This window comes from Equus caballus, chromosome X, assembly GCF_041296265.1.
Source record: "Equus caballus isolate H_3958 breed thoroughbred chromosome X, TB-T2T, whole genome shotgun sequence".
In the NCBI taxonomy this organism is placed as follows: Eukaryota; Metazoa; Chordata; class Mammalia; order Perissodactyla; family Equidae; genus Equus; species Equus caballus.
This window is the reverse complement of record NC_091715.1, coordinates 12,689,033-12,707,987: the sequence shown is the minus strand read 5'-3', so window position 1 is coordinate 12,707,987 and position 18,955 is coordinate 12,689,033. Positions and strand designations below refer to the sequence as shown.

The 18,955-nt window shown below is 38.7% G+C and overlaps 1 protein-coding gene across 2 annotated transcripts in view; it reads right to left on the bottom strand.

Moving 5' to 3' along the window:
- TXLNG (taxilin gamma) overlaps positions 1-18,955 on the bottom strand; it is a 52,471-nt gene that overhangs the window by 14,430 nt on the left and 19,086 nt on the right. For both annotated transcript variants that reach the window (XM_023633837.2, XM_070257696.1), the window contains exons 2-6: positions 12,096-12,396; positions 9,760-9,851; positions 5,022-5,192; positions 3,524-3,718; positions 853-972 (exon numbers count right to left, since the gene is read on the bottom strand). In XM_023633837.2, the coding sequence (XP_023489605.1) occupies positions 853-972; positions 3,524-3,718; positions 5,022-5,192; positions 9,760-9,851; positions 12,096-12,396 (879 nt within the window). The remainder of the gene's footprint in view (positions 1-852; positions 973-3,523; positions 3,719-5,021; positions 5,193-9,759; positions 9,852-12,095; positions 12,397-18,955) is intronic.

Genomic DNA, 18,955 nt, shown 5'->3' with positions numbered 1-18,955 from the left:
CAAGTGTCTTTTCAGTTATGCACAGGACAGTACTGCTGGTTCACGTGGAAGGACCATACTGTGTGAAAAAGGCATCTCTCTTAATCCCAGACTTACACTCAGCATGACTGTTCACATCTTGAGGGCCACCCGGGAACCAAGTCTTCATAACCAGCTCGCCTTGGGGCCTAGGCTACTTGAGTGAAGGCTGGATGAACAGTCTTCATTATGATAATCACTTTTCACTTTTATTATGTTTTTGGTTAAGCACGTATAGTTGAATTTGCATGTGTTAAATATACATACCCAGTGAGATTCCACTGTATTCGCAATTACTGACAGGCAATATAATCTGAGCATACACTCTAGGAACAACGCTGAGTGATTAGGGGATAGAGAATTCTGTTAAAATTTTACCAGAAAATTATACCAGAGTAAATAAACAAAGTTTCCCTAGCTTCAAGTTACTTGTTTTAAAACAAATGTAACAATATATTAGGAGGTGCACGTTCCATATGCCCGGTATTAAGCGGAACCGCTGAATTTAATGTGCTATATACTGGCATAATTCTTGAACTTGGTGGCCATTACCTAAGAAGTGAAATAGATATTCTAAGCACAGAAAAGTCAAATGAGTGCAGGTCTTTCCACTAACTTGGTCTCATCTCTCCAGTGTATCTTCTGTATAAAAAGTTAAATAGAAATAAAAAGCCGAATGCTTCCTAACACACACAAATGCCCTTCTCAGTCTATAGCAAAAAAGTAGTTAGCATGACCCAGGTGCTTCACTCAGTGTAGAATAAGTTTGAATGTTTTAAATGGCTTTGGTGCCAATTTTGGCACTACTTTCTCTGTTTAACAACTGGAACTTACAAATTCTCTCTCTCGTTGGTGCTTCTCGTCAGCTTCTTTGATGAGCTGTGTCGTCTGCTGCAGTTTGGCGTCCACAAGCTGCTGCTGCAGTTCCTTATGTTTGAACACTTTATCGATGTGCTATGGGAACAGTAAGATGTCTTCCATCACTTCATGAAAGGAGGGATGGTGACGAGGGGACTTAACACACGTTACAAGACCTTCCCTACTATCCTGCCTTTGCTGCTAATGCCACCACAGCTGCTAACACTGGGTCTCTCTGTCCCCGCACTTGCTTTACAGCACTTTGCAAACGCCCCTGCGGGAACGCAGCCCTCTTACTTCCACCCTGTACCCCTCCCTTTCAGAGATGGGCCATCGAGCATGTCAGCAGGCCCGGCTTATACTTCCTATTTCTGCCCTACAATGAAAATGAGGCTCAAACCGTATGCAGAAAAAGATGGATATGGGGATTAAAGCGTTAAACCAGTACATCATACACAAAATTCCTGGATATCTTTTTCTGCCCATTAAATCTTCCCGAATTTCTCAGTTGGAGGCAGCATACTGTGATGGTACAAATGGCCTGGGGTCAAACCCTGACTAGTGTGTGGCCCCAGGCAAACCCCCCTCTGCTGAATCTCAGTTCCCTTGCCTATGGGGGATAAGCATACCTCCGTGCAGTTAGAAAAGCCAATGCACTGGTGACAATACGTGAGTGCTTGGCGCCTGGCACACATTAGACATTTGGTACAAGTTATTTCTTACTGTCATTTTCTCCAAATGAAATCGTTAAGTGGTTATTTACGTGCAATAAAGTAATAAGAACACCCCTTCTCACATGCAGAAAGAGTAACTCTTCCTGACCAAAGAAACAACATTTGATAATATTCAAAATAACACTCACAAGTTCTGTGATTTAAACATATATAACTTTCAATTTTTCTACCTCTGTGATGTGGCAGAAACAACAAAATCCAAAGAATAATTTTAAGAAAATTGAGGGCTTTATAATCTAATAGAAAATTTATTCTCTAGGACAAAAAAAGTTTCTTCAATAACCCACTGAAAGAAAAAAACAGAGAGAGAAAATGAAATCTTTATGTTAGAGACTTGAGGCATATCAACCAATGAAATGGATGGGCTTTATTTAGATCTTGATTTCAAATAGCTTTTTTTTTCCTTAAAAGGGGGGGAGATAATCACAAAAATTTGAACAACGACTACACATTTAATACTAAATAATTTTATTGTTAATTTTTTAGGTGTGAAAATGACATTGTGGTTATGCTTTAAAAAGAATTCTTATCTTTTTGAGGGACATTCTCAAATATCTATGAATGGAATAATATGACACCTTGAATTTGCTCCAAAATAACCCAGGAGAAGCTGAAGGGAATACAGGAAACTGTGGTTTCATCTGCTGAAGCCAGGTGATATATTCTCGCTCTACTTTTAAGCTTGTAATTTTCCATAAGAAAAAGTAAAAAAAAAGCAAAAGGCAGAGAGAATGATAAAAATAAAATCTTTTAAAAACCTTAACAGTTTTTGAAGGGCTGTATGTAAAACTCTAAATTAATATAATCTAAAGTTTGCCTTGCAAACTGGATACAAAAAACAACAGAGGCACCCCGATCTTTTCTGGTAATTTTAATCAGCTATTTTAACCTGTTTGTATAAGGGATACAACACACATAAAAGCACATGTATTACTAACATAAAGGCAGGGGAGGCAACATTTAAAACCCCAATGCCTCCATCCTGCCCATCTGACGTCTCAAAGTGAGGAACCTTTGAAAGCAGGCAATCACCTATTTGGTTTTTTTTTGGGGGGGGGGAGGTGAGGAAGATTGGCTCTGACCTAACATCTGTTGCCAATCTTCCTTCTTTTGCTTGGGGAAGACTGTCCCTGAGCTAACATCCGTGCCAATCTTCCTCTATTTTGTACCTGAGATGCCACCACGGCACGGCTTGATGAGCTGTGTGTAGGTCCCTGCCTGAGATCCGAACCTGTGAACCCTGGGCCGCTGAAGCAGAGCGCGTGAACTCAACCACTACATCACCGGGCCAGCCCCTCACCTATTTGCTTTTAATCCAGACGCCCCCTCTGACCTTCCAGACTAGCTTGTGAAAGTCTTAGTTGGAGGCCAGTAACCAAGATCAGCAGCCATGGATCTGTCCAGCAAACTTTTTACTTCAATGGGTGTATGTATGAAGGTTTAGAAATAAGTTCTCTTTTTCTCCCCAGTAGTATAAAACTCCCATTTAAAAAAAAAAAAAATCTGAAACATAGGTGTAATGGAATGGTAGTAGAGACTGTACAGATTATCATAAATGTCTGAAATATGGGGTATTTGGGGGCCAAACATTTATTATTAGCCTAGATAAGAGGAAAAAAATCTGTATGCTAAATCACAATCTTCCAGTATCACATGGAAGACAAGTAGTATTTAACATGTCTCCAAGAAATTGCCTCATAAACCAAAATCCACTGACTCCTGGGCCACTGAGTGATGATCCCAAAGAATCCTGCTCACGTGGTGGCTGAGGCTTATCCTAATAAATGCCCGACTTCTACTGCACATATACAAAAGTTCTAAAACATCGTGTGACAATAGTTTTACTTTAGTAGTGAATGGTGAAAGTTCGTGCTAATAATGAGAAGCTGTCTAAACAAACAAAAGGTCTTTACCTCCTCCCTCAGTGCATACTGTTCAATGAGCTTCTTCAGCTTCTCTCCCAGTTCAATGTTTTCCTGGCGGAGTTTGGCGTTGTGTATGTCATGTTGTTCCAGCTGTGCTTGGATTTCATTCAAAGTAATTTGGAAGTGTGCAGTTGCTTCTTTACGTCTTTCTTCCTCCTCTCGTGCCTGCTGCATATTTTCTTCCTTATCATCCAAAATAATTTCTGTTAATGGCACAGACCTATAGATAAGACGCTCACAAAAGAAGCTGGTGCTATATGGGTTCATTTATTGCTGCCCCAAAGTGTTGCTTCTGAACTATAATTCCTTCCCTTTATCTATGACCAGAAGGCTCTCATTTAAAAGCAAGCAGCTTTTCCTAAACAGATAAGAGTACTCGGAGAGATACAAACTGCCCTGCTCTAAAATAAGTGCTAGGTGACCATTTAAAATTCACTATCTTGAAAGCTAAGCAAGGAGCTTCTCCACACAGCCAGCTCTCTCCACACAGTGTTCCCAAATACCCTCTTTGTTGGTTATGCAGGGGAGCATCTTCAATCAGCCTGAAGAGATAGATCCCTTCTTGCAGCTTACTTTCTGGGTCACACTTTCTACTCCCTAGAGGGCAAGGGACAAAAGGAATCTCTATCTTAAAAAGCTTACTTCCAACGCTTGCTAGGATACAAGTGCTAAAAGATCTTTACATGTCTAAATAGTCATCAGTCCAATTAAAATGGTGATTTACTATGGGGAAAAGATAGCACCTACTTTAATTAATATCTAAATCCAAGGGTTCAAAAGCAAAGAAAAAAACTAATGGCTCCTGGAACAGGTGAAGATCCATTTCCGGAGTGCTCCTATATTCTAGGGCCTTGGGGCTTTGCTATGGTGGGGGAGTCTGACAAGAGACTCCGCTCAGTTGGAATCATACTGAAACGGTATATGAGGACAGGCCTGCCCCATGACTCTCCTCTTTTTCCTTCTTCCTCTGTTGGTACCAATTAATCTCTCTGGGTACCTGTGCCCTCTTCCTTTATAATCAGCAAGGTGTAAGTGCTATTCTAAAAGTACGTAGCAACCAGGTTGTTGGGGTGGGGCAACGGCAGTCTGACAATGCGGCCGACTCACAACCCTGGAGCAGCTCAGCGCGCAGTTTCCCTTCCCACACTCATTCTACCCCAAGTCTGTTCCTCCTCACTTCTTATTTCATGTCAGCTTCTCATACATGGTAATTAACCACATCAGTGCTCAGCAGAAAATTGGCAACTTTGAGTTTCCTAAGGCACGGCTCCAAGCAGGAGAGCTGTGGTCTAAACATCCACCTCATCTAGATTACCCACGACCAAGTGTGAGGCACGTTAAGAAGCATCAGGTCAGGCAAGCAAAATAGAAAGCAAGGTGGCATCTCTGTTTCCAAGTAGAGACAAGGATTTATTGCAAATAGGTACACAGTGATTATAAAATAAGCTGTCAGTTCCTCCTGAAAAGAGAAAATGAACCAACTGACCTTTAACGTCTTATTGTGACGCTGAAGCTCCCTACAAAGAGACTCTAGTTTGCTTCTTGCCAAGATAGCCTTGCTGTGTTCACTCTGCAAGTGAACTTTCTCCTTCACGATCTGGGCCTGTTTCTTCTGCAGAATCTTCATTTGCTTCTGAACATTCCTGCTCTCCTCCAGCTAAAATTAACAAGGAAGGATTACAGGAAGAGCTGCGGAACACATTTTAAAAACCAAATATTGCAGTATAATTGGTAAATTATTTCATGCCATGCTACTCTGCCAACTTTCTCTTTTCCACTTGTAACAGGAAAGTAAGCAAATAATTTAGGGTACGGAAAATGTCTTAATCTCAATTTTCTGATTAAAAAAACCTGATGTTTTTGGAAAACGTGTGTGTGTGTGTGTGTGTGTGTGTGTGTGTGAGGAAGACTGGCCCTGAGCTATCGTCTGTTACCAATCTTCCTCTTTTCGGTTGAGGAAGATTGTCGCTGAGCTAACATCTGTACCGATCTTCCTCTATTTTTATATGGGACACCGCTACAGTGTTGGCTTAATGAGCGGTGCTAGGTCTGCGCCTGGGATCCGAACCCACGAACCTCGGACCACAAAAGCGGAGCACGCAAACTTAACCACTATGCCACTGAGCCGGCCCTCAGAAAACTTTTTAGGACTCAACACCATCAAGTTTTACTTTTCTGAAAAACACGCATGGGCTACTTTATTGAAACAGTCCTCCGATTTAGAACTTAAACAGCACGCAGGGTTCCTTGTGAGAGGGGAATCACTCCAATTTTAGTTTTGAAGTAAATGAGTTTATTTCAAGGTTAAATCAATACTAACAGATAAGATGGCAGCCCTACTGACCTTTTACTTGAAGGAGGAAATGATGCTGAGTCACAATTTTAAGAGCAAGAGTGACACCTTGTGGCCTATCAAAACATGCCAAGCATCTTAGAGGCAATATGTTTACAGCTATGAAAAACACTTTGACAGAAACTCCGGCCAGAAACATAATTTGGTTTTTGTATAATCCTTGTGTAAAGTAATCCTACTATGGCCTGTGGGCTGCAGCACGGTTCAAAGAGGCTGCCAGCTCTGCGCACAGTCTGTAACTCCACGGAGGGCTGAACTCACCCTGCCCTCCCGACTCAGAGGACCACGACCCTGAATCCTGGGTTGACCCCTGAATCCTGGGTTGACAACTCCTTTGCTCTCTTTATTTTATGTTATCTGTGTGCGGTCCTAAAAGAAATCGTTTTGGTTTTAGGTGTTTCGACTTTATTGTGGCTAGTGCAACTAAGGAACTGAATTTTTTATTTTCTTTAAATTAATTTAAGCTTAAGTAGCCACATGTGGCTAAGGGCTAGTGTTTTTGGACAGTACAGCTGTGGATTATATTGCTAGGACTCATCTAGATTGTTTGCATGTAGCTATAGATCAGGAGACAGCAAACTTTTTTCTGTAAAGGGCCAGAAAGTAAACATTTTGGGCTTTGCCGGCCACATACGGTGTCTGTTGCATTTTCTTCTTGTTCTAAACAACGCTTTAAAAATATAAAACCATTCTTAGCTTATGAGCAGTACAAAAACAGGCCTCGCTGGATTTGGCCCACAGGTTGTATAATATTCTACTTTTTAAAAAATATACAAGACACAACACACTTTACTGATCCACTCTTTTGTCAATGGGCATCTGGGTTGTTTCCAGGTTTTATAACTCACAAAGATGTGAACATTCTCCTGTGTTTCCTGGTATACACCTGCAAGAATTTCTCTTGGGTACAAACCTAGAAGTGGGGTTGCTAGGCAATGATTTCTAAATGTTCTATTTCACATGACAATGCCAAACTGTTTTCCAGAGTGGCTGGCAAATTTATTCTCCCATTAGCAATTTATAAGAGATCATGTAGATGCACATCCTCTCCAAAACTAAGCATGACAAGAACCTTTAATTTACGCCACAACAATGGGCATAAAATAGCATCTCACTGTAGTCCTTCCTGATCTGCATTTCCCTGATCACTAACCTCTCTGCATGTTTATGTACCTTTATGTTAAGATATCTCTTTATCTTTGTTTTTCCACGTCTATGAAATGCTCCTATGTGTCTCTTACCCAGCTTTCCACTGGGCTATATGTCATTTTTGTATTCACTTGTAGGTGTTCCTTCGATAGTCTCGATAGTAAATCTTCTGTTGGCTATATTTGTTGGAAATATGTTCTCCCCAGTTTGTAATGTGTCTTCTCACTTTCTTTTAAAGTGCTTCGATGAACAGAAAGTCTTAATTTCTATATAGCCAATTTTTGCAATCTTTTCTCTGATAGTGCTTTTTGTGAGGTAAGAAATCCTTAACCCAAGTTTGGAAAAATATTCACCTATTAATATATCTAAAAAAATCTAAATAATGCTTAAATTTTTAAAACTTAATTTTTGACATTTAACTCCTTAATCCACCAGGAATTGATCATTGTGTATGGTGTGTAGGATCTAATTTCATTTTTTTCCATAAGGATATCCACTTTTTAAGTCCCATTAATTTCATAAGGATGGCAATTCTCCCCCAAATGCATCTATAGATTCCATGAAATGCTCTTCAAAATCCCCAAATGGTGTTTTTTCCCATGCAACTAGTAAGTTGAATCTAAAATTTTATAGAGAGTAAAGAGCCAAGAACAGCCAAGATACTGCTGAGGAAAAACGCAGTAAGGAGAATATACCTACCCAACCAGATATCAAGATCGATCATTACGCTGTAATAGCCTACACAAACTGGGGAAGGAAGCGGGAAGAACAGCACTATAACGTACTTAAGGCTCATGTCACAGGCCTGATGGTGTTCACACTTAGAAAGTGAAATGTAACAATTTCCTGGACCCATGTTATCTGGTGACTGTGGCAGCCACAGGGTCTCCCTGATGGACAGTCCTGATTACAGTGTGGTGTACTACTCCACCTGCTCTACAGGACTCTCTGTGTCAGTGCCACAAGCACCAGTGATGTCAGAAGATGCTGTCACAAAAAAGGCAGAGGACAGTAATGGCAAAAGGGAAGTTTTCTGAATAATCCTCGGGAAGAGGCTACTCCCTTGATGGTCTCACTGCTACATAACCTATATACCCTACCTTTTAAAAGAAATGAGTGTTGTTTCAAGAAATAAAGCTTTAGAACATTTTCTGAAAACAGTACACATTTTGTCCTTCATATGTCCAGCACAAATCTAAATCAAAGAGAGGTTACTCCCTAGGCAAGTCTTCAATGTGTCACACCCTAAAAATGAATGTAGTGATTACTACTGGTGCTTAAAAATAACCATACCCATTTACACACACACAAAAAAAAGCCAGACAAAACACCCTAGACCCTGCTACTTAAAGTGTGATCCAAGGACTGACAGCATCATCATCATCACCTGGGAGCTTCTTAAAATGCAGCTCTCGGGCCCCAACACGGACCCAGTGAATCAGAAGATGCCTTTTAACAAAAATCCCAATGATCTCTGAGAGCCTGAGATGGACTGCCCTAGGCAACTATTTGCCCTTTCTTCTCCAAATCCATCCATGGCCGGCTGCTGCTGTCACACACTGGATCATGTGGCTAACCCTCTACACTGCCTTTTTTCTGTCTTTTACTCTCTTCTCCATTTTTTTCTTTTTCCCTTTTTTGTTCTTATCTTCTTTCTCCACCACTTCTCACATGATTCTCCTCATGGGGATGGAACCAATAGGAACTGTCTTCCACAGCCAATGGAAGCGTTCCTTTCCCGAAGCCAGCAATCTGACCACACTGTGTTTTCTGTCATCTGTACATTTGTTCTAGGCCATCTGCATTGAGGCACAGGGTTTCCTGCTGCTGCTGCTGCTGCCTGCCAGCTATGTGGAGGTATGCACAGACCCCTTTATAAACTAAAGGAAATTAATTGTAATTATTTGAGAAATAAAGAAACAGAATTCATTTTTAGAGCTGGTATTGAGAAAGAGCAGTGTTGATGATATGGAATAACTGCTTTAACAACAGATGAAAATGCATAAAAATTGTCAATGATAATTCACTTAAGTATTTCACAAAAGGCATTAATTTCAGCATTTCTATTAGAAGCACTCACTCTGTAAGTTTCCCACAACCCTTACTTCAAAAGGTTCCATGACTTTCCCATTCTTCAACTTAAATAGGATGGGAGTGTTTCCATGTTGAGACTGCTTTTGTAATTTTGAAAAAAGAATTAATGTTACTTGAAATAACATGGGCCTAGAACAAATGAGGTCAATTTCTTTGGAAGATGGAAAAAGGAAAACCTGGCACATAGTAGATGCTAAATAAGTATTTTCCTGAGACACAGTATTGTTTTGGTAGACTATTTCATCTAACTCACAATTTCAATCACAATGGTTAGAGCCTTTAGCTCTAGAATCCCCTGGGGAAAAGTTAAATCCAGGAACTACTACACCCCACCTGACCGGCATCAGAAGCAGCACAACACAGGAATAAAGAGGCCAACTCAGAGATACTCTAAGAAGAGTTTTAGAAAAACTTTGCCGTATCTGTGCACTATAATGTTCTGTATCATCTCATAAAATGAAGGCATACAAGCACAAAAAGCCCAAGAAATAATATTCTCTTCAATTTTGGAATAAAATATAATTTTACATTTAAAGCTACATCAAAATCATATTTTAAAAAGCTTATCAAGCACATATACATTTTGCTATATTTTATATGGACCTCACTCCCTTGATTTAATACTCACAAGATCAGCATACTTCTTACAGAGAGCTGCCAGCTTCTCCTCTGGAGTTGAAAGGGTATTTAGGGCTTGCATCAATAATAAAACTTCTTTTCCTGATGATTAACAAGATAAGAAATAAGTCCCCGAAGAAGAATGAGATCAAATCTAACCTGTGAATTCTACATAATACTTCCTATGTTCTGACATCCAGAGTAAAATAATTTATGCCTAGAACTAGAAATAAGAGATTTACCAGCTAAATTAAGAAAGCTATTTTTAAGTTCTGGATTAGCAGGCATCTCTCCCTCCCCACCCCCACTCCAAATTTCTTCACCCACTAACACTGGCTAGCTATGTGTAAGAAAAACTCTTGTGGAAGGCTTAAAAATTCCCTTGCTTAATCATTGATGTCCAAGTTAAGGCAAAGGGCAAGTTACAAAGGGCAGAATATTTTTAAAAGCTTCCTCCTAACCAAGTACAAATATAGAAGCAAGTTCAAAGGGAATTTCAGTTGGTACTCTCTGCCTATCTAAGATGCACATAATTACTTGTGACACATATCTTTTCCTATGAGCAATTTAAATAACTTCTGATGATTTAGTAAGCATATTCTGTGTGTTAACCAAGTTTAGTATAAATAAAAGGATGTCAAGATAGCTCTTCCCTTGGGGAAAAGAGCTTAACAACCGTATTTTAAGGACTTAGGAGGGTGAAGCAAGTGGCTGAGATAGGAGGGTACACATGGTGTTTCAAACTAAGTAATAATGTTTTATTTCTTAAGCTGGGTGATAGGTACCATTTTTATTTTTTTAAATGTTCGCTCTTATATGTAAGATATTTCATGAAAAATATATATTAAAATGACTTTGGTATAAAATAGAATACTTTTCTATCCACATAAAATTTTAGTAACAAAACTGTCTCTCATTCAGCCCAAAGCCAATAAGAACTTTAAAAGAGACGATTAAACACGATTATTGAATATATTTAGAAATAACTGTTAATGTAACCTGCAATTTTCATGAAGATTTTTAAACTCACACTCCATCTGGGTTTTTTTGAGATATAATTCACATACCATAAAATTCACCCTTTTAAAGTATACAATTGAGCATATTCACAAAGTTATGCAACCATCACCACTGTCTAATTTCAGAACATTTTCATCACCCCAGAAAGAAACCCTATACCCATTAGCAGTCATTCCCCCACTGCTCCCTCCTCCAGGCCCTTGGCAAAAACTACCCTTTCGGTCTCCATGGATTTGCCAATTCTGGACATTTCACACAAAATGGAATCATATAATATGTGGCCTTTTGTGTCTAGTTTCTCTCACTTAGCACAATGTTTTCGAGGTTTACCCATGTAGGGTCTATCAATACTTCATCCCTTTTTGTGGCTGAATAATACTCCACTGTACAGATGTACCATATTTTGTTTATCCATTCATCAGCTGACAGACAACTGTGCTGTTGACTTTTTGGCAATTATAAATAATGCTGCCACAAACACTTGTGTACACGGTTTCATGTGGATGTGTTTTCAATCCTCTTGGGTACGTACCTGGAGGTAGAATTGCCTGGTCACACAGGAATGTTGTATGTGACTTTTTAAGACTCCACTGCTTTTACATATATAATTGGAGCTGCTGATTTTGAAGAAATTTGTCTTATTTGTAAGAAATTAAAATTTATTTTTGTATTTCTATAATTTTAAAGTTTTACAAGTTAGCAGAAAATGGATTTAATAAGCAGGATAATTCTAACTTAGCATACGGGAAACCTATACAAATCAAACTGTTAATCTTAGGCATAATAAGTATAAAAAACCTAGGGGCAACATTTAAGGCTAAAATAAAAGGGGATTTCAGATTTCATAATGAGATTTTTAACACATCACATTCTTAGTCCTAAATCTCAACCACAGCAGGAGATATCCTTGAAAGCCAGTCTTAACCCACTTTCTGAACTACAAATAACATTATGTAGTCTCTAAAGTTTTTTAAGTTTTTAAATAAAGTGATCAAATATAGTTTTCACAGTAAATTTTGGTGAGACTATATTAAAGATGCAAACAAGGCAAGTCGAATACTATTTCCATCAAGTTGACCCCAAATTTTTTCAAGAAAGCCAATTCTTGATTAGTTTGAGAGAAACAACTTCCTATTCTGCTATCTTCACCTCCTGCTTACATAAGTGCAGCAGACAGGTAGGCTGACCCCACTGAAGACAAGAGATGCCTTAGGTAAACAACATCCACCTCACCACTGGCCGTGTTCCTAATCACCTGTGCTGCAGAAAACAGAAGTAAAATGAGCAGCATGTGGAAACGTCCAACCACGGAGCAGAGAGGATTACCTAAGGTTTTGTCTTTGTTCCTGTTGCACTCTGAATCTTGCTGACCATCAGGGGGATCTGTTCGAGCTTCTCGCCCAGGAATTTCCTCTCTTAACTCTTGTGTGCAGCATGCTGGGCTCACCAAACTCCTGTTCTTTGTTATAAAGTCACTGCCTTCATCTTCCAATGAATGCTTGTTACGTGTGCCACCACAATTTGAGTCTTGACGTTGAAGAATATCATTTGACTGAGAATTACACAACATATCCGCTTTCACCCCTAGCCCGCACATTCCAGCTTCTTCCATTGTGCCAATCACAAACTAGAGGGAAGGGAGGAGAAAAAGATGGAAAAGGGGGTTAAATCAAATGTAATCTATGTTTACAACCAATGGCACAACATAGGTTGACAGTTTTTTTCTTTCTTAGCAGTTTGTAAAATTGGTGTAAATATGTTAAGTTTCACCGAAAGATGACCTAACTGTAAAGTATAAGAAACTTAAAGTTAAAACAAATCACGCAACTAAGCGGTGCCAAAGGAAGCAAGAAACGCCATTTAGTTCTAAATCTAAACTTATTTCCCTATAAAAATTCACCACTTAAAATAATTAGCATCTTAAAAGATGTGAAATTATCCCAAATTAACAAACATTACTTATTCTGGTCTTATCTTCAAGGAGATGGTACAGGAGAAATGGCTCACTAGCCACCCAGCAAAAACCCATGCTCCTCCATTATCCTGTGGAGCTGGCACTGTTGGACATGTGCTCAGCCTGGGACTACATTTCCCAGCCCCTTACACCTAGGTGGGACTCCCACATGAGGTTCCCACAAAAGGAATGTGAACTGAAGTGATGATGGTCCCCTCTGCAACAAGTCTTTTATTCTTAGAAGCACATTCTTTCTCCACAATCTCTTCCCCAATCTGGCTGAATGCAGAGGTCTCCGAGACCCTAAGAGACGGCAGAGCTACAGGACGAAAGCAGCCTGGGCCCCTAAATCCCACATGCATACAAGGAAAGCCACGGTTCTCACAAAGAACACCCACGCTGGACTATTAGATGAGCAAGAAAATAAAGTGCTCTCACATTAAGCCACAGAAATTTTGAGAATAATGTTTTAAGCAGCTATCTCTGCCCTAACAAATACAGATAGCAGGCATGGGAGAAATGGTTTTATTCTAGTATTTTATTCTCAAATCAGTAGTTTTACACTACTCTCTCGTCTGTCATATTGTTAACCTCATTTATTTATGGTTTTTCCCCCCTTGTTAACACTACTTAGTCACATGATGTGGCACAAATTTAAATTCTGTACACTTCCTGTCTGTATGAAAGAGGGCCCATTCCTTTTTTGAATAATACAATTGAGGGGTGAGGTGTCTAATAATGCTTTCTTATCGCAAGCAGAGAAAAGCTACTTTCCAAAATCAGTAGGAGAGCAGAGATTATTTCAAATTACAATAGTATTCAGCTACAGTTGAACTAAACATAAAGTGTCAAAGTAGCAGGGAGGGAGAGGTTAAGGGGAACTAAATCCTTTCTTTTTTTCTTTTTGAGGGAGATTAGCCCTGAGCTAACTACTGCCAGTCCTCCTCTTTTTGCTGAGGAAGACTGGCCCTGAGTTAACAGCCATGCCCATCTTCTTCTACTTTATATGTGGGACACCTACCACAGCATGGCTTTGCCATGTGGTGCCATGTCCGTACCCGGGATCCGAACCGGCGAACCCCGGGCCACCAAAGTGGAACGTGCGAACTTAACCGCTGCGCCACTGGGCTGGCCCCAATCCATATCTTTTATAGTCTAATGTCGATAAATCAAGTACCGTGCTTTTGGAAGAACAAATTGGTACAGCCACTTTAAAAACCTCTGGCAATATGGATACCTTCCAACCCAGTTAATTCTACTCCTAGGATTTTACCCAAGTATGTACCTATGTGCAGCCAAAGGCCAAGAATGTTTAAAGCAGTGCTATTTCTAATTGCCCCAAAATGGAATCAACCCAAATTTCTAATAACAGAAGAATGAACACATTGTAGTCTGCTCATATACCACTCAGCAATGAGAATGAACTACTGCTAGATGCGGCAACACACGAGTCCCATAGGCAGAATGTTGTAAGGAAAGTGCCAGAAGAATACATACTGTAGGAAACCACGTATATATAAAGTTCAAAAACAGGCAAAGCTCAAAATGAGGGCAAGGGGATTCAGAGGTACAAACTTCCGGTTATAAAATAAATAAGTCGCCGGAATGTCACATCCAGCATAGGGAATAGTCAATAAGACTGCAATAACTTTGCATGGTGACAGATGGCTACTAGACTTGTGGTGGTGATCATTTCATAATGTATATAAATGTAGAATCACCATGTTGCACACCTGAAATTAATATAATATTGTATGTCAACTATACTTTAGTAAAAAATTTTAAACACCAGGCAAAGCTAATCGATGATACCGGAAATCAAGAAAGTGGTTACTGTTGGGGGTAGGGCCTTCTGGGATGCTTGGTAATATTCTATTTCTTGATCTAGATGGGGTAACATAGATGTTCACTTTTTGAAAATTCACTAAGCCTAAACATTTATGATTTGTATACTTTTCTGACTGTATGCTTTACTTCAATAAGGTTTTATTTTAAAAGTTGCAATTTACACATTATTCAATTATGAAGAACCAAAACAGAAGTATTTCCCTCTGGGGAGAGAGAATAGAGATAGGCTGCTTTTCATGATACTTTTAAAATAATGTGCATGCAATACTTTCATTTCTTAAAAAAATTAATGCAGTAAGGGGAAATGGGCTATTTTCAGAGTTATGGTTTGATGCCACATTCTAAGGCTAATTCAGATTTTTTAAAAAAAAGTAATACCGAAAGACTTTTAAATTCTTTCAAAAAATTTTAAAAGTGCACTTCCATGTGTAATGCACATTCCATAGAGCAGCGCTTCTCAAGTGGAGTCCATAAGCATTAAGTTTACAAAATTCATGATGAAGTTTTAGGAAACGTCTTTTGTTAAATTTCATTACTGCAGACACATCCTGAAGTCACTAATATGCCTAAATAACATACTACAGAAGTATTAATATCAAACCAAATGCAAAGTGACCATTTTAACACTACATTATACATATAACTGCTAGTTCCACCTCTACTTTGTATCAAATATTAAAATGCCATATCCTAGCTGGGCACATGGATAATGTTAACAGAGACCCTTTTACACAAAAGCAATACAGGAAAAAAATGAGTACTATTAATATCATCTTCCCAAATTTTTAAAAAATCATTTTTAAACCTATTCCCTGAAAACCATTAGTATAAAAATAGGGCTACAAAATCACAATGTTGGCTTTAAGTACTAATGAAAGTCTATTAAAATATAATTAAAACGGAAGATTGCTTATCTCTAACACATAACAGAATTTCTCAGAAGCAAATAATAAAACTCACATAATACCAGAAAACGTGGTGTCGAGCCACATCAAAAATATAACGAGCAAGCAATTTGTTGGAAGAAGGGGGAGCATAAATAATTCTCATCAAGAAAAACCTGAGGCCTCTCTTAAGACCAATTTCAATAAGAAATCTACCTGAGGAATAGAAGTGGCTAATTTCTAGTTTCTCCATTCTATTAGTCATTTTTTGGTAACAGCTTTAATTGAGATAGTAACTCACATACCATACAATTCACCAATTTAAAGTGTACAATTCACTTGTTTTTAGTGTATTCACGGAGTTGTGCAACCATCACCACAGTCAATTTTAGAACACTTTCGTCACCTCATAAAGAAACCCAGTACTCTTTAGCTATAAACCCCTAATTCTCTCATTACCCCCAGCCCTAGGCAACTAATGTACTTTCTGCTTCTATAGATGTGGTTATCTGGACATTTCATATAAACAGAATCACACCATATGTGACCTTTTGTGTTTGGCTTCTTTCACATAGCATAATGCAAAGTTCATCCATGTTGGGAGTATGTATCAGTACTTCGTTTCTTTTTATTGCCAAATAATATTACATGGTATGGATATACCACATTTTATTTATCCATTCATCAGTTGACGGACATCTGGATTATTGCCAACTTTTGGCTATTACAAATAATCCTGTTATGATCATTCATGTACGAGTCTTTGTGGGGACAAATGTTTACATTTCTCCAGAATATATACCTAGGAGCAGAATTGCTGGGTCATATGGTCACTCTATGTTTAAACTTTTGAGGAAATGCTACACTTTTTCTAGGTGAACACACCTTTTTACATTCCCACCAGCAGTGTATGAGGGTTCTAATTTCTCCATATCCTCATCAACATTTGTTACTGTCTGTCCTTTTGATTAAAGCCATCTTAGTTGGTGTGAAGGTGTCTCATCTAAGGATCAGTGATGAGAATCCTTTCAGGTGCTTATTGGCCATCTGCATACCTCCTTTGGAGCACTGTTTATTCAGATCTTTGCCCATTTTTTAATTAGGCTATTTGTTATTTTATTAAGTTGCAAGAGTTCTACCTAAACTAGATACAAGTCGCTTATCAGACATATGATTTGCCAGTATTTTCTCCTATTACTGTTCTTCATTCTCTCCATTTTAGACAAAAGGTCCAATATATTCACCTATTTCAAAATGTCATAGGAGATTTAATTAAAAGTACTCTGGGCTTTCACATTAAAGGCATATAGGTCAATTAAAACTATCATTGACAGAAAAAAGACAGTTTAAAGACTTGAGAAAGCCAAAACGTTCACCTCAAAATAATAGTGGTGGCACTCAACATAAACCAGGATGTTAATCTGTATAGGGCATAATCATCACATCCCATGTTGTCCTTCTAATTTTATTTCATCACTCTCTATTTTTAGTTAATACTTATTTTTTCTTTCCAGACACTCCTTTCACCTCTAAACTCCTGTCACATATATTATATTATCACTTATTTGGTATGTATATCCTCCTAGATAGCAACAGCTTACGCATAAAAAGTACTCAAATGACAATCGATGGAGAACACACGGGGCCAAAATGGCTGCTGAAAACAAGCCATGGGAAGTACCTAAGCATTACTACACAAGTTAGAGAAAAACACCACTAGTATTATTTTATCGTTAGAAGCAAGACAGTGTTACATTTCCCTTATCTCCTGTGCAACTAATCTGATTTATTTTTCACATTTGCTAATGAAAAACTTCTGCTGACTCCACAAAATCTTTTTCTTTATGAATGAGCCAGTCCTAGTTGGGCTTGATTCAAACCCTAGTCTACAAATACTCTTGAAATAGCAGTGCCAATTTTTCTACTATAAGGACTATTCCTTCAAGAACCTACTTGAGGTTCTGCACTGGGCTATTTGATACGGAGCAAATTCTTAGGCCAACAACTTTATTTAAATTGTAAATGATTTCTTGGCCCTCATCTCCTTAAGCAGAGAATTCTATATCATATGGCCAATACAACTTCCTACTCTGCCCTCTCCAATACCCATTCTGGATGCCTTTTCTTGAGTACAACCTCTTGTATAAACAATAGTAGCAGCAGCAAACACTTATACAGCAAATACTACATCCAGGCACTACTGTAAGCACTTTCCTATATTAACTAATTTAATCCTCACAATAATGTCACAAGATAGGTACTATTATTATCTCTATTTTACAGATGAGCAAACTGTGGCATTGTGAAGTTAACTATCTTGCCTAAGGTCACAGTTAGTAAATTGCAGGGCAAAGATTTGAACCCTGGCAGTCTAGCTTCCATGTCCATGCTCTTAACCACAATGATACACTGCTTCAGGACTACCCTTTGTCTACCATACAAACATCCTTGTCTTGGTCCAACCATCTTACAGAAGTCTATTTACCAATGGGAGAGATGCTCCCAAAATAGTATGTATAAAAGCAAATCACAAAACAGCATGCACCATGTATTTTATACCCACACACACGTGTGGGTATATGTATGTATGTATATATACACACTCATACAATAGAAAGTATTGGGAGGGGAAATACATCTAGATACTAATAATGATTATTTTTAAATGGTGTACTCATAGGTGGTGTTTCTTTTTGCTTCACTATATTTTCTAGTTTTAGTACAGTGAACTTTTATTACTCCTGGAATTAAAAAAAAAAGTCAAAAAGAAAACTACTTGCACTAATAAGAGAACAGTGGAAGCATCACAGGACATATGTAAATTTTATTAAAAATTCTAGGCAGTCATGGATAAAAATTAATCGTTTACTTAACACAAAAGGATAGTCAAATGAAATAATGTTAAGACTACAACCCAACAAAAATGGGCAAACGAGGGGCCAACCCCGTGGCCGACTGGTTAAGTTCGTGCGCTCCGCTTTGGCAGCCCAGGGTTTCGCCTGTTTGAATCCTGGGCGCGGACACGGCACCGCTCATCAAGCCATGCTGAGGCGACATCCCACATGCCACAACTAGAAGGACCCATGACTAAAAATACACAACTATGTACCGGGGGGCTTTGGGGAGAAAAATGAAATCTTTAAAAAAAAATGGACAAACAATATGAAGAACTCACAGAAAAGGAAATACAAATGGTTCATAAACATACACTTAACTTTACTCACAATAAGAGAAATGCAATTTAAACAGATACCATTTTTCACATCAAAAACATTGACCACACAGTGTGGGAGAGGGTGTGGTGTGCTCTCAAGCATTCCTGGTTGGGGATAAATTGGTTTAACCACTAAGGAGTCTAATTCAGGGTGGGGAGTGTCTGGGAAGGAGCACGAGGGGACATTCTGGGGTGATGAGAATGCTCTATATCTTGATGGAGGTTTGGGTTACAGAGCTGCATGCATTTGTTAAAACTCAGCAAGTACACGCTTAACACGGCTTCG